Source organism: Brassica napus, chromosome C8, assembly GCF_020379485.1.
Source record: "Brassica napus cultivar Da-Ae chromosome C8, Da-Ae, whole genome shotgun sequence".
Taxonomy (NCBI): domain Eukaryota; kingdom Viridiplantae; phylum Streptophyta; class Magnoliopsida; order Brassicales; family Brassicaceae; genus Brassica; species Brassica napus.
In genome coordinates, this window is record NC_063451.1 from 19,898,491 (window position 1) to 19,914,310 (window position 15,820).

The 15,820-nt window shown below is 35.9% G+C and overlaps 1 protein-coding gene and 1 pseudogene across 1 annotated transcript; one reads left to right on the forward strand and one right to left on the reverse strand.

Moving 5' to 3' along the window:
- Positions 1–1,778: 1,778 nt before the first annotated feature.
- Positions 1,779–2,354, reverse strand: LOC106412854 (glutathione S-transferase T3-like). The gene has a single exon (XM_013853736.2). The coding sequence runs from the start codon at positions 2,352–2,354 to the stop codon at positions 1,779–1,781; it is 576 nt and encodes a 191-aa protein (XP_013709190.2).
- An 8,158-nt stretch (positions 2,355–10,512) lies between these two features.
- On the forward strand, positions 10,513–11,724 carry LOC106413765 (annotated as a pseudogene).
- Positions 11,725–15,820: the final 4,096 nt, after the last annotated feature.

Genomic DNA, 15,820 nt, shown 5'->3' on the forward strand with positions numbered 1-15,820 from the left:
CCTATCATCACGGGAAATTCACATTGCTCACCAATATAAAGTAGACGTTGAAGATCAGCTGGTGTTGGTCTTCTTAGGTACTCATCGCCGAATAAATTTATTATTCCTTCTACAAAGTGTTCCACACATAACCGAGTAGTAGTTGAACCGAGTCGGAGATATTCGTCAACATCATCAGCCGCAGAACCATATGCCAAGACACGAATGGATGCTGTACACTTTTGAAGTGCAGAGAGACTAAGCCTTCCGAGAGCATCTTTCTTTTGTCGAAAGAATTCAACTTCATTGGAGAGTCGATCAACAATACGCATGAAAAATGACTTGTTCATTCTAAATCGTCGTCGGAAGAGATTTTCAGGATATGTTGGAGTTTTACTGAAATAATCATTCTATAAACGTAGATCGCATTCTTCACGATTTCTTTCGATATGAACTCGTTTTTTTCTTCTTTTTCTTTCAACTTCTTGATCACCATAAATAATGGTTAAATTCTCGAATGTTTGATCAAAATGTTGATCAAAATATTGATCAAAACTTTCATCATCTACTCCCTCAAAAGTGTTATGAGAAGAAGATGTCATATATGTGATCAAAATTTAGAAAGTGTTTTGATTATTTTTTGTGAATAATTTTTGTGATCAAGGAAAAGGAGAGAATGAAACAATGAGAGAGTGAGATAATGAAATAATTTGTAAAAAGTGTTTTATGATCAAGGAGATGACCAAGGAGACTTCGTCATGATGAGAAGACTTTGTTATTTGTGTGTTACGAAGGAGGTGATCAAGGCGACTTTGTGATGATGAGAAAGAGAGAATGAGTCTTGTGATCACGTCTTTGTCGATTGTAAGGTGAGAAGGGGAGAAGAAGCATTTGTGATTAACTTGGTGAATAAGACTTTATATAGACAAGGAGAGACTTTACAAAATTTAGAAAGTGTTTTGATTCTTTACAAAATCATTGTTTCACTTGACAACCCTTGCGACACAAACAGAAACTTTACAACAGCATTTGTGACATATACATCTTGTGACACATACGGACAACTCGTTGTGACACATACATACAACTCTTGTGACTTCCATCTCGTGTATTCTCTTGCACGTATACATCTTGTGACTTGCATCTCGTGACTACTCTTGATCTCGTGACTACTCTTGTTTGGCTTCTCGTGACATCTTGTCAATTTCCTTTGTCTCTCTGCACACGTAAACAAGTAAAGTCTGAAACATACAATATGTTTTAATAAAATACATGAAGCTTTAACAAGAACATAGAAACTCTTTTCAACAAACAATATCTTACATAGACCGAAGACACATAACCGAAGAACATAGACGAAAGAAACAAATAGAGTTCAAACAACTAAAGACTGAAGACACATTACCGAACATGAAACAAAACATGAAACAGAACATGAAACAGAACATGAAACACATAGACACTAATTACCCAACATCTCTGTAATTAGTTTCTCCTTTAGAGCATCTTCAAACTGAGATAGGAGCTCTTTTTTTAAAATGAGACTCTTGAGCAGACCCATCTTTTTTAGTCTTTCTTTAGCAGCCAAGTCTTTCTCTTTGATAGACCACATGCCCTCAAACTCCGACACACCCAGTTGATCAACTATAGTTCTCTTACCGCCTGCTCCTTTCGCTGCCTTAACACCAGGAGGACGTTTGGTTGGGTGATCACCATTCATAGTTGCTTGAGAGCTTGCCTCTTCCCCTCCATCCTCACACTTTCTCTTCTTAGCGCTTGATGATTGTGGTCCATCAATCTTAATTACTACTCGCAAGAGCACACCATTTCTGGTCGTTTTTGAGTTCCTCCCAAGCATGGTGAAGATTAAATTTAATCTTATGATCGTTGTAGAAGATTTTGTGTGCCATTTTAACAACATCACTCTCACTCTGAACACTAGTTTTATGTCTTGTTGCAGCGGCATAGGCTCCAGAAAACTTGCAAACGAGGTCGTTCATCTTCTGCCACCTTTGCTTACACGGAATAGCCTCTCGTGCTCCACCTCTTTCCACTTTTGGACTAGATGCAAAATTATCTGCAATGCGCTTCCAAAAAGCACATTCTTTATGTTCATTGCCTACTACCGGATCCTTGCTGGTTTTTAACCATGCGCTAATGAGCACCACATCATCAGAGGGAGACCATTTCTTTCTTTCTTTGCGCTGTGTAGGTGAGTCTTCATAGAAGCTTGATGTTTCAGTACCTTGAGTACTAAACACATGCACTTGTGAACCGCAATCATAAGGAAACAGTTCGGGAAAGTGACAATCTTGTTGACTGTTCAAAAGGTTAACGAAATTGGAGGTCCGACTATATGGATTCGTAGAATCCATATCCCAATATGTCAGAGAAATGGAGAAGTGAGAAAGAAGTCAGAGAAGTGAGAAAGAAGAAGCAATGTGTAATGTGTTACATCGTTTTATAGATGAAAAGAGAAGAAGATTTTGTGAGATAGATTTGTGCTGAGTAGACATGTATCTAACTTATTTATTACTTAACTACTACCAGAAGCATTCATCACATCAAGCATTCATCACAACAAGCATTCACTAACCATATCCTAAATCTAACAAGCATTCATCACAAGCATTGTTTAACCTAACTACTATCCAGCCAAAGCAATTACGAAAATATCTAGAAAATAATTTCAAGTTTTGCACAGTTACCTCAACGACAGTCTCAAGTTGTGTTTCCTTGTCGAAGTACTGGATGTGTAAGCATGTTCACAACGCCCTCAACCCTGTCATAATTAGCAACACAATGAACTTAGATCGCTTTCTAACTTCAACACACACACTTATATTATTCATATCCAGTTATAAAACACTAATTAAGATTAATGAAATTGAAAGCAGAAGGTGAGAAAGTTAATTACTTGGGAAGTGATCTCCAAATTGTAGAGATCGTGAGCCAGAGCTGAAAGACCGACGGAGGCGATGCCGAGACACTCGTCGTCCGAATGGGTTTGCATCATTCTTCTGCCGGAGAAGACGAGAAGCGACGGAGGAGACGCCGTGAGGAGCAAGACAGTCGTCATCCTTGGAGGGTTTCGCTCCTTCTTCTGACGGAGAGGACGAGAGAAGACGGAGGATTGAAAGAGAGAAGACGGATGATCAGTGGTGGGTTTCGATGCTTCTACTGACGGAGAAGACGAGAGATGACGGAGGAGACACACGGAGGAGCGAGAAAGTCGTCGTCCTTGGTGGTGGGTTTCGATCCTTCCTCTGTCATGGAGAAGAAGAGAAGACGAGAACGAAGACAGAGGATCGGTGGTGGGTTTCGATCGGTGGCGGGTTTCGATCCTTCCCCTGTCACGGAGAAGACGACAAGAGGAGAACGAAGACGGGGGATCGGTGGTGGAGGAGCGGTGGTGGGTTTCGATCGAGATCAGTTTCGAGCCTTCCTCTGTCACGGAGAAGACGACAAGACGAGAACGAAGCCGGAGGATCGGTGGTGGGTTTCGATCGAGATCAGTTTCGATCAAGATCAGTTTCGCTCCTTCGTCTCGTCTGTGACGGAGAACACGAGAAGACGAGAAGACAAAAAAGAAAAGAAAGACATAAAAGAAAATAGAAAAAGAAATACTTACCCTACCTTGCCGACACGTGTGTCAAACAACACTCTTAAAACCGGTCACAAAATACCCCATTTAAGGATCGGTGACAACTCTCTTTTCTTTTGTTTTGATTTAATTAAATCTCTTATTATTCTTAAAAACCCCCATTAAGGATCAAGGATAAGGATGGTCTAACCTTTCGTTCAAAATGTCCTTGAACTTTAGTCTCAAGAAACATGCTGTAGCTCTCAATTTAGGTTTTTAATTGAGAGCTAGTCAGGTAGGTAGTTGAAAGTTAAGAAGCAAAATCATAAAACAAGAGAAGAAATTTTATGTGCTGTGACCAAATTATTTTCTTTTAATAAAAAAATATCAGGAAGTTCTAGACCGGTCCAAAAATACAATATTAGTTTTTTCAAATAGTATTCGCTCATATAAATTTTAGGTTTTATTTTGGATGATTTTCCAAAAAAGTTATAAAAACAATTGTATAATTCTAAAAATATTATAGTGTGTAATCGGATAAGATAGAATCATTTGTCCAAAAATGTGTATGAGATCGTTACATCGCGGCAAATAACATGTCCTTAAGAATGTGAAAATTTGTATAATTTAGGTATATAGCTAGAATGGTCTACTTTTGAACAAAAAAAAAAAAAAGCTAGAATGGTCTACTAAAATATATAGGGGATTTAGTGCCTGTACCTGTCTGATTATCAGGTTGTTAGTACATTTTTCAAACTATATAAAATTTATGGTAGTGTAAACAGTATCAGATTCTGAAAATTTGGTAATATGTTTGAAACTTGTTTGTAAGACTACAGTGTCCAAAATTTGATGTGTGGTATTTATTGATGGACTGTATTCTTGGAAACTTCATTAGGAAACTAATTGAGACTCATAATTACTATGAATTGTGAGAAGTAGAAAAAAAAATTGTAGGAGAAGTTCACAGCCATTTCCAACAATTAGTCTGAACTGTACACCTTAGAGCATCATTACCCCTAAGAGAGACATAGGAGTTCTTAATCATTTTTTAATACTTTTAAGTTGGAAAAGTGAGTTTAAGAGACTTAGTTAAGAGACGAGAATATTTGTGTGGTCCAATGCAAGTCTCTTATTTAAAGATTCTTAAAAAAAGATATTAAACATTATTTTATTAAACTTAAAATTTATTGATAAAATTATTAAACATAGGTTTTTAAATAAAAACATAAAAACAAAAATTAGTAAAAAAAAGAGAATAATTTGAAAGAAATATCCGAGTTCAGTTTTTGTCTTCATCACGTCCAAATTTACGCCATATATGTTCAACCAAATCATCTTTCAGTTGTTGATGTATTTGTCTATCACGAATTCTTGTTCGAACACCCATCATATTGACAATTAAAAAGAGAAGATGAGTAAAGAGAGAATATGGCTTTGGTGGTGTGAAAAAAGATTACTTTGTTGAGGGAAGATGAGTAAAGAGAGAAGATGAGTAAAGAAAGAAAGCAAGAGTGTGTGTGGTTGTTTTTTTTAAAGCCGAGAGTGTTTGTTATATAGACACAAGCATACAAGTTTATTCTTTACAAGTCCGCGACACAAAAGACACAAAAGATAACAACAGTGCTTGTCCCTGACATGAGAATAGAAGAGTACAAGACATGTGAAGACAATGAGTGTGTCTTTTACAATGAGTATCAGTTGATCAGGATGAATATCAGTTGGATTGCTCTGTTCTTCTTTCAGATACTATTGCCAATCAATCAGGCCAGATCGTATCATAGTGAAAAAACTTGCAGCTAGACAACATTAGTTTAAGTCCAACTCAAATATATTTCAAGACTTGTACATAATTGCAGGTATTAACCAAAGTTAGATCATGTTTTATTTTGGTATTGGTTTACATTGTTTACAAGAAATATGGTCTCGGTTCAAATGCATTGTCATTTAAGAACACTAAAGCCGTAGACAAGGCCATGAACTGATCATAAAACTAGATTAACATTGTACTGCAGAGCCAAGTTCTTGATTTTACTCTGTATTTTTCAAATATAAAGAAAAGAAACTTAAAGAACGACAAACAAAAGGATCTATAACCCTATATTAAACATCTGCCACCACCACCCATCTTAGCACCCTATATTAATTAGTCTACTCATAATTAACATACGTAACTAGCAAATGCAGCAGCAAGTGAACATGTTGGTTTATGATAAGAATAAAATGGCATAATCACCCTTGCATGGACAAACAACTAAAGACAGAGTCATGGAGCTTATAATTTACCATGTGAAGGAACTTGTTCTGATCAACAACACGAGTGTTCTCGAGCTTGATATTGAGGTACTGATCAACTGAATGAAGAGTCCCTCTACAACAGAACACACTCCAACCAATGAAGCGCAAGACTTCTCCAGCACGACATTCTCACCTTCCGTCACTTCGACCTCACCACCAAGCTCGAAAGTCTCGTCCTTTGAGTTTAAGAGCACGGCCACAGAAGCTCGGGTCTCTTCGTTGTTTAGACCTTGAGAGAGACCAAAGGAGCTTCTTTTGATCAGTGCGAGGGGTTTAATGATGAATCTCTCGATCGCGGAAGAGTCGATATGTTCTTCAACACCAACACCAGCTTGGTTATCAACTTGGAGATGCTCTGTTTCGGACAAACACTTGCTTGCATCCTCGACATGTTCTTCAAGACAAACTTGGCTCTCAACTTGAAGATCGCATGTTTCGGACAAACACTCGCTTGAATGCCCTTGACGTCACCATCAATAAACCCTAATTCGTTAGCATCATCATCCGATTGATAAACATCCAACTGATCGAAACCCAAACCCACCGGATTCGGAGGCTCCGACCCGTAATCGACGAGAAGAATCACCAGATCCTGTGCTTTGCTCAGTTGTACGCTGATCGGCAGAGAAATGATCAGAGATCCCAATCAAGTATCTCCTCTCCTTCCATGGTGATAATCGAAAGAGAAATTCAGATTATGGTGAATCTTTCCATCGCGATTTGACCAGAGAGAAGCGACAAGAGACATATCTTGTGTATCCATACGTCGCTTATGGTAATTGCCATTTTTCATTTTTTTTAATTCCTAATTAAACTAAAAACCCCTTCTAAAATACCCCGATAATGATGGTCTTAGAACAACGATAAATAAGTTCCAAAAACGTGAAAAATGAAGTACATTAGACCATCCTTATCGCTGGCGCTTAAGGAGAGTGCTTAACATAATTGCAATTAAAAGAAAATCAAAAATAGAAGAAAGCAGAAGCGTCGGCCCCTAATTAAGCCCGAGAATCAACGTATTTTCTTGGACAGGTGTCAGCAAATGAGAGGGTTGAGGTTTGGTTACGGGTTGAACGCGATCAAAGTTGGCTTTTGGTCTCTCTCTCTCTCTCTTTCTCTCTCTCTCGAATCCTCTCATCTACGAAAGGCGAATTGTATCCATCGCGGTGGCTCTGGTCTCGGCGGCGAGGTGTCCGTCGGTGGCTCGCGTCGGGACCTCTCTCTCAGTGGATCTCCTCGGCGGTGACATCTCTCTCTCTCCGTGGCTCTTGTCTAATCGAAAGGTAAACGGTTTTGTGTTCTTCGGTTATGCAAGTCTTACGATTTATGCATGTTCCTGTTCTGATCGGTAGTTTTTATATCTTATTTGTTGGTTCTGATCGGTGGCGATGGAGCTCTCCACGACGGCGATGGAGCTCTCCACGACGGCGACAGAGCTCTCTCTCGGTGGAGTCGAAGCTCTCTCTCTCTCTCGGTGGCGACGAATCTCTCTCTCGGTGGCGACAGAGCTCAAACGGCGGCTCTTGTCGAATCGAAAGGTAAAGTTTATGTTTTGGTATTTGTTTGATTTGGTATCTTCTGTCTTAAGATTGATGGAGCAAATATGAATTGTTTGTAAGTTGGATGTTCTGTGATTTGGATGTTCTGTGATTTGATAAAATCGTTTTTGATATGTTCTCAATTTGCTTTTGTTTGTATGTTTCAATGCTTCAAATCGTTTATTTCCTCTGTTTCTCAAATATATTAATCATGTGATTTGTTTCTGAGTGTTTCAAATATAAAGCAATGGTTGTTCCTCTGTTTCAAATCGTTTCTTTCCTCTGTTGAGTTGTTTGTTGTCTATTTCATATTACTCTTGTCGCTGTTTCATGTTCTTCATGAATGTCTGCTTTGCTACTTTTAGGACATTTGTGGTTGAGTTCATTTAAAGCTTTATGGTTGAGTCGTTTGTAATAAATGGTTAGTGTTAGATTATTGTTGAATGAGTTAACAAATAGATGTTTAAGTGTGGTTATTGTGGTAGCTATATGTCTAGTCGAATAGACTGGGTGTGATGAATGCGGTTATGAATGGTTTTGGTTTGATACTTGCTGGTAGCTATATGTCTTTCGTTTCTGTCATTTATTTAAAATGCTCTTTCGTTTATGGTTGTGGTTGTATGAGTGATATGAATGCGGTTATGAATGCTCTTTCATTTCTCTCATTTCTCTCCTCTATTAAACTCGCCTTCTTCCATCTCTCTTTTCTATCATCTCTCTTTTCCATCACTTGAGACATATTCAAATATGGATTTTAATCCATATTTGAATTTAAATTTTGTTGATCTTCTTCAAAGTCAACAAGATAGTGACATAGGTTTAGAATCTTCTCCCATTCCTTTATATGGCACGCAAGCCACTGAAGGTTCTAACTTCGAGCAAGAGACTCCACTGGAGCGTAAAGAACGGAGGGCTTGGACGCCAACAGATGATGTTTAAATATGGCATCTCCCAAATCACCGTTTTTTCTTACCAAACCCAAATTCAAATCGCTTTGATTTTTAAATATGGCATCTTCTTCTCAAAACAACTTCGAAGAATCAGTTGATGACCAATATTTTGATCAGTACTTTGATCAATATATGGATCAAACCTTACAGAATTTAACCATTGGTCATCGAGAAGAACCAAAGAAATAAAGAAAGAAGCGAGCTTATATCGAGAGAAACCGTGAAGAAGGGCACATTCAATTATGGAATGATTATTTCAGTGAAACTCCAACGTATCCTGCACAATTCTTTCGACGACGTTTTAGAATGAACAAGCCGTTGTTCATGCACATTGTTGATCGACTATCCAACAAAGTTCAATACTTTCGGGATAAGAAAGATGGTCTCGGAAGGAAAAGTCTCTCTCCCCTTCAAAAGTGTACTGCAGCCATTCGTGTCTTGGCATATGGTTCTGCGGCTGATGCGGTCGACGAATACCTCCGGCTCGGTGAAACAACAACTCGGTTATGTGTACAAAATTTTGTGGAAGGAATAATATATTTATTTGGCGATGAGTACCTAAGAAGACCAATACCAGCTGACCTTCAACGTCTACTTGATATTGGAGAGTATCGTGGATTTCCCGGGATGATAGGAAGCATCGATTGTATGCATTGGGAGTGGAAAAATTGTCCCACCGCTTGGAAAGGGCAATATTCTCGTGGTTCGGGTAAACCAACGATCGTTTTAGAGGCGGTTGCTTCGTATGATCTCTGGATATGGCATGCGTTTTTTGGACCTCCAGGTTCCTTAAATGATATCAATGTTCTTGATCGTTCACCTGTTTTTGATGACATAATAAATGGTCAAGCTCCGCAAGTTACCTTCGCTGTTAATGGAAGAGAGTATCCTATGGCTTAATATCTCACTGATGGTATTTATCCGAAATGGGCAACTTTTATCCAATCTATTCCACTACCACAAGGACCGAAAACGGTTTTATTTGCTCAACATCAAGAAGCTGCCCGAAAAGATGTCGAGCGTGCTTTTGGAGTCTTGCAAGCTCGCTTTGCCATTGTTAAAAATCCGGCGCTTTTTGGGATAAAGTCAAAATCGGAAAGATTATGAGAGCATGTATCATACTCCACAATATGATAGTAGAAGACGAACGAGATGGATACACCCACTTTGATGTTACAGGTTTCCAACAAGGAGAAGACACCGGAACTTCACATGTCGATCTAACATATTCACCAGATATCCCTACAAATATCGCAAATATGATGGGTGCTCGAACAAGAATTCGTGATAGACAAATGCATCAACAACTCAAAGATGATTTGGTTGAAGATATATGGAATAAATTTGGACGTAACGAAGACAACAACTGATCTCGGATGTTTCTTTCAAATAATTCTCGTTTATTTTATGAATCTTTGTTTTGTTACTTTTTTTTTAAATCTATATTTAAATGTTATCTTGTAATATATTTTATGTATTAAATAAATTTGAAGTTAAAAAAAATTATTAAAAAATTTTAAGATCCCTATTATAAGCAACTTGCAATGGAAGAGAATAATTATCAAGTTGCTTAGCTAAGTTGCTTACCAAAAAAAATGCTTAAATACTAATAATATATACTTAAGCAACCCATTACCAGTTGTTAGGATAACGGTGCTCTTAGTCCCGCAGGCGTTTTAAGATTTACACAAGTCTCAGTCAATTATGAGACATTCCTTCCGAGAAACTTGAACCATCCAATTTAAGATTAAGCCAAGGTTGATGGATTGTGAATTGTACAAAAAAGCAAAACCTATAAAGCATTTAGTACTAATAAAGATTTAAAATGGTTAATCTACCGAGAGCCTGAACACCACTAGCTGCCGTCGTACGAAAAAAAAAACGAATTTGTACGAATCGAACACCTAAACGTGTAATAACTTTATTGAAGACAAGATAAAAAGTAAAAACAGATTGGGTAATAACGAGAATTTTGTTTTCTGTCCGTTTCCAATAAATTCTAAGATATCCCATTTATTGCGACAGGATTATTTCGTGTTGAGAAAATCGTGGATGAATGTCTTCTTTTGGTAATATTTCTATGGCGTAACGCAGTGTATTGAATCGAATAAAGGAACATGCATTAAAATACGCCGCCTACTAACCTAACGCATAACATCTCTTTCGTCAACAACGCATAACAACAAAACACAAGTAGAGTTTAGGTCGTCATTCATTTCTTTTAACCTTTTTCATAAAGTATTAGTAGTGTTAATTAAGATTAGTCAACATTAATGATTGATAAAATGGAGGGAGTGGAGATCACATGGAGGAAGATAATATAAAAATCGATTCCATTATACCTTTCCTTGGTCCAAAAGTATTCCTCTTTATCTCTTTTGACGTCTCACCTTCTTCCACCTCCACTCGCCACATGTAATCTAATTACATTTAACCCTTAATCATACGCTAATCTCCTTTGTTGTTTCGTATATTTCTATTTTGTGTCTCCAGATACTGTAAGCAGAGGAATTAACATGGAGTCGATGAATCAGCCGACGAGCATTGGTTATGATCAATCACGGCGTAAGCGGAAGAAGAAACAGCCGTCACCACCACCGTCTCAATCCTCGGTGCAGCTATGGAGATCAGAGAAGCAACAACAGATCTACTCCACCAACATCATTCAATCTCTAAGAGAACTCCGGATTAGCGCCGCCGCCGCGGATCAATCTCCTTCGTTACCTCCTCGCGGCGGAGGTATAACCGTACGCGACGCTGCTTACAGGTCTCTGGCGGTTACGGCGAGAGGCAGAACGCTATGGAGCCGAGCTATTTTATCTAAGGCGGTTAAAGTGACTCTCAAGTTCAGGAAACAGAACCGGCCGAAATATTCGAATCATCCTCCGACGATAACCGGGAATAACCGGTTAAGGAAGAAGAGATCAACGGTTTTGAGGCTGAAGGCGAAGGGTTTGCCAGCTGTGCAGAGGAAAGTGAAATTGCTGAGCCGGTTAATTCCTGGTTGCCGGAAACAACCGTTACCGGTGGTTCTAGAAGAAACCACCGATTATATTGTTGCCATGGAGATGCAGATTCGTGCTTTGAATGCAATTATCTCCGCCGTTGGCTCTGGCTCTAGCGGCAGAGACAGGTCATGATGGCGAAGAGACACACATGCTCGGTTAGTATGGCCCATCTGTCTTTTCGTATTTTTCCTTTTTTTTCCAAAGAATTAAAATTTTTTACATGTTCATGATTTCCTTATGCTATTTTAATATTATGGTTATTATTCAGCCCCTCTCTCATTTAAATGTATGTCCATCTTTTTACTGGATCCTTGAAAAATGTACCGAAATTTATGCGTGGTTTTCTTGAGTTAAGCTTTGATTTGTTATGTGTGAAGTATATTGATAATGTTGCTGATATTGAAACCGAAGTCTTTATTTTTTTGTTATGTAAATTATGTTACATGCTTGCGTTGTAGTTATAATGATATACTATTTACCTTTCATAATACATGAAGTGAAAGTAATTGAGGATAACGGAAAGGAGATTTCATCATTTCAAACTTATCTATTCTTTGGTTTCATAATGTAGTTGCGAATTCTTTTGATAGAACTGTAAAATCATTTAATAAGAACTGTTCTATTCTGGTTTATTCGGGTCCGAACAGTAGAGATTGCTTTCTTTTGCCATAATTGCTTTTCATTACGTCTCAACTTTTTTTGTCTAAAAATACGATTTGGTTGCAAGCATTCAAGAAATATGTTCCATAATAAATCCAAGTAAACACAACCGTGTTTCAAAAAAAAAAACACAACCGTGAGGTGAACATGATATGACCAGAATGAATCTTGTTTCTTTGGATTACAGTCTCCAAAGAATCTAACATATGCAGGATGTATGCTTCTAATGGTATGCAGATCAAATCCAAAACACATATCATGCTGAACAAATACAGATTTAACTAGTTAATGTAATTTATCGAATTAGTGTATTTAACCAAATGTTAAAAATAATTTGTAAACTAAATATCTAAAACAAAAATACAAATTCTTATCATTTATTTTTTTATTTTATAAATACAAAGAAAGTTTAAACATTGTATAAAAGGTAAACACAATTACAACAAAAATACCGTAAAACAAAAAAAATATATTATCATTCTAATAAATATATTGAAACTTAAAAATTATATAAAATTCATTAAGAAGACAAAGAGTATTCCTTTTCCATTTGATTATTTTATAGTCCAAATTAAAATCCAATTAAGATCCAAAGACATTAATTAGGGCTAGACATAAAATCTTTAACCTGAATTTTGAACCGAACTCGAACCGAAATACTGACTCGTACCAAGTCCAAAATGTAAAAAATATATGAATGGGTTTTATAGGGTGTTATAAAACATATATGAACCGAAAGTGTTATTAACCGAACTCACACAAGTGAAAAATCTGAAAAATATCTGAAAAAACCAGATCTGAATGTTCAAATTTAGATAAAATATAAATATTTGAAAAATAAATATTTACTTAAAATATTAAATTTCATATTTATTTTGATATGATATCTATCAATAAATATTTAAAATGTAAATAAGTATCTTAAATACTTCATTCTATGTAAATAACTATATATTTTTATGTTTTTCTTTTAAATTTATATTTTATTTTGGATATATCCGAACGATATATGATTAATTTATATGGAAATATTAGTTACTTTTTGTAAATATTATACATTATTTACTGTTCATATTAAAAGAATCAAAATAACATGTATAATTTACAAATTGCAACAAATAATTTGTAAAAAAATTATGAATATGCAAACTAAATATATATAATTTTCTATTAGCATATTTATAGAAGATAATATAAATAATAGTATCTATTTTATATATCATTGCTATAAATTAACTCAGCTAAAAATAAATTGTTATATAAATAAGAAGTAAAAATATTAAATCATACATTTGAAATTTTTTTTGATTAGTTTAAAAGTTAGTGAAATGAGTTAAATGAGTTTTTAATAAGTAACTAATAAAAAAACATGCTTGTACGTTATTGGTCCTCACATCCCACCTGCATCCGAACCTTGCCCATTTTCTTCTTGTCCACGCAGTTCAAGAATTAACACATTCATGTATCTGCATGCAGTTTTTCAATTATTTTATAATTTTATTTTGTTCTGCATTTTAAATGTTGAATGGATAACAAGTGCAGTACAAACTGCAAATTAAGTAATCTGCATTTATTCTGTATTTTGTTTTGCATTTCATTCATAGCCGTAGTTTATATTTGTGTAAGATGAATCTGAACTAATCAATGTCAGATCTTGGGTTAATATCTGATGTGGCCAAACCCTTGTTTCTTTGCAAAGGGAGAAGGGGACAGACTGGACAGTGGAAGAAGAATAGATGGTTCTATGTTTTTAATATTCAATCCAATAACTCCATTTAGCTTAGTAATATCATTTTTTGTGGTGTTAGATGAAATATGGTTTTGTTACTGCTTTCAAAAGTCAAAACAAACACTAGAATTCCAAACCGATTTTTTTATGAAGCCGACTTGCTATTAGGCAAGGACATCTCAATTTTGTTTATAAGTCACTCTGAAATAGAGTAACTCTATTCTAAATTTAGATTTGCTCCAGTTCACTTTATAATAAAGTTATTCTATAAAAAAGTGGAATATAGAGTAATGTTCAGTTCAAAAAAAAGAAGAGTAATGTTACTTTTTAACTCCAAATATAGAGTAAAAAACAACATTACTCTATATTCCACTATATTATTGAGTAACTCTATTAGGGTATTTCAAATGGTACATAATAATTTTTTCTATATTTCATTCCAAAATAGAAAAATTCTATTATAGAGTTGGATTTGCTCCAATGGTTCACTATATAATAGAGTGCCTCTATAATAGAGTGAAATATAGAACATTGTTGTTTTTTTAACTCTAAATAGAGTAAAAAAACAACATTATTCTATATTAAAAAAACAATATTACTCTATATTCCACTTTATTATAGAGTAACTCTATTATAGAGTGAACCATTAAACCAAATCCAACTCTATAATAGAGTTACTCTATTTTAGAGTGAAATATAGAAAAAATTATTGTGTACCATTGGAGATGGTCTTATAGAGTGAACATTTGGAGAAAATCCAACTCTATAATAGAGTTACTCTATAATAGAGTTACTCTATAATAGAACTCTATGATAGAGTTACTCTATTTTAAAGTGAAGTATAAAGAAAATTATTATGTACCATTAGAGATAGTCTAAGTAAACTATTTGGTTTCTATAGCAACAGATTTGTTTTCCTTTACTTTTTTGTTGTTGGCTATATATTTATTAGTCTCATGGACCACAGTGGATCAGATAACATATACATGGGTTTAAAAGCCCAAACTTTAAAATTACAGGTACATGCAGGTGAATCAGATCACCATTACGTATAGCTAACCCTTCAACTCAGCTCAACACGTCGAACATGCGGGATTCTGCAGAGAGAACGAAGAGGTCGCCGTCATTCACCATGACCTCCACCGGCCGCCGTGAATTTTCCTTGTTTCCACCGAATTTTCAGAACCTCATTTTCAACACGGTTCTATGAATCTGGATCCGACCGTAGCAATTCATCTGAGATTTTCTTCCTCTCTATTCCTATACCTTCAACAAACGGCCAAGACAAACGTGTCCCCGCCTCCGACGAAACTCTTGTATCGGAGATCAATTTTGCACCCACTTAGGACTTACGCTTTGACAGGACACGGTATTACTCTACTGAAGCACATAAGATCAAGTCGAGTACAAGAGAGTAAGGGATTTACATAAAGCACAGAGACTGCTACTAAGATCCGAGTAAAGATCAGAAGATTTTTTTTATTTGTGTTCAAACCATATCAGAGGAAGATAAAATTGACAAACAATTCTGATTTGGTTGAACTAAACACTACAAAATCGTTTATGACGAAAACAAAAGTTTATATCATTTGATCGAAAGTTATCTAACATAAAAAAACAGAGCAAATCTTATCTTCTTTCTAAAAGATTAGAGCCTGGTAAGAAACACATGAAGAGAGAAATTTTCTCTCTCTAGAGAGAAGAGAGAGAGGCACTCTGTTTGCCTTTACTTTTCAATGGGTATTTTTTTCACGAGTAATTTTATTTTTCCATTCCAAAGAGAAGACGCTCTTTAATACAACTATTGGAGGTGGTAACTAAAATCCACACCGGGGCAACTTACTGCAACAATACAAAGGACTAACGCAGAAATTGAAACTAGAAAATCGACTACCAAATACTTAAGAACAATAAACACTCAATTTTGTTACGAAAGAGGAGATATGGAAGAAGACGCATTATATGTTAGAAGATTTTCGTAAAGACTTCCTCGAAGTCTTTCAAAGTCTGACTCAAATATGAAAAACCTTCATATCAAAAAATGTTCAAATGACTTTAAAACATAGAAAATGAGT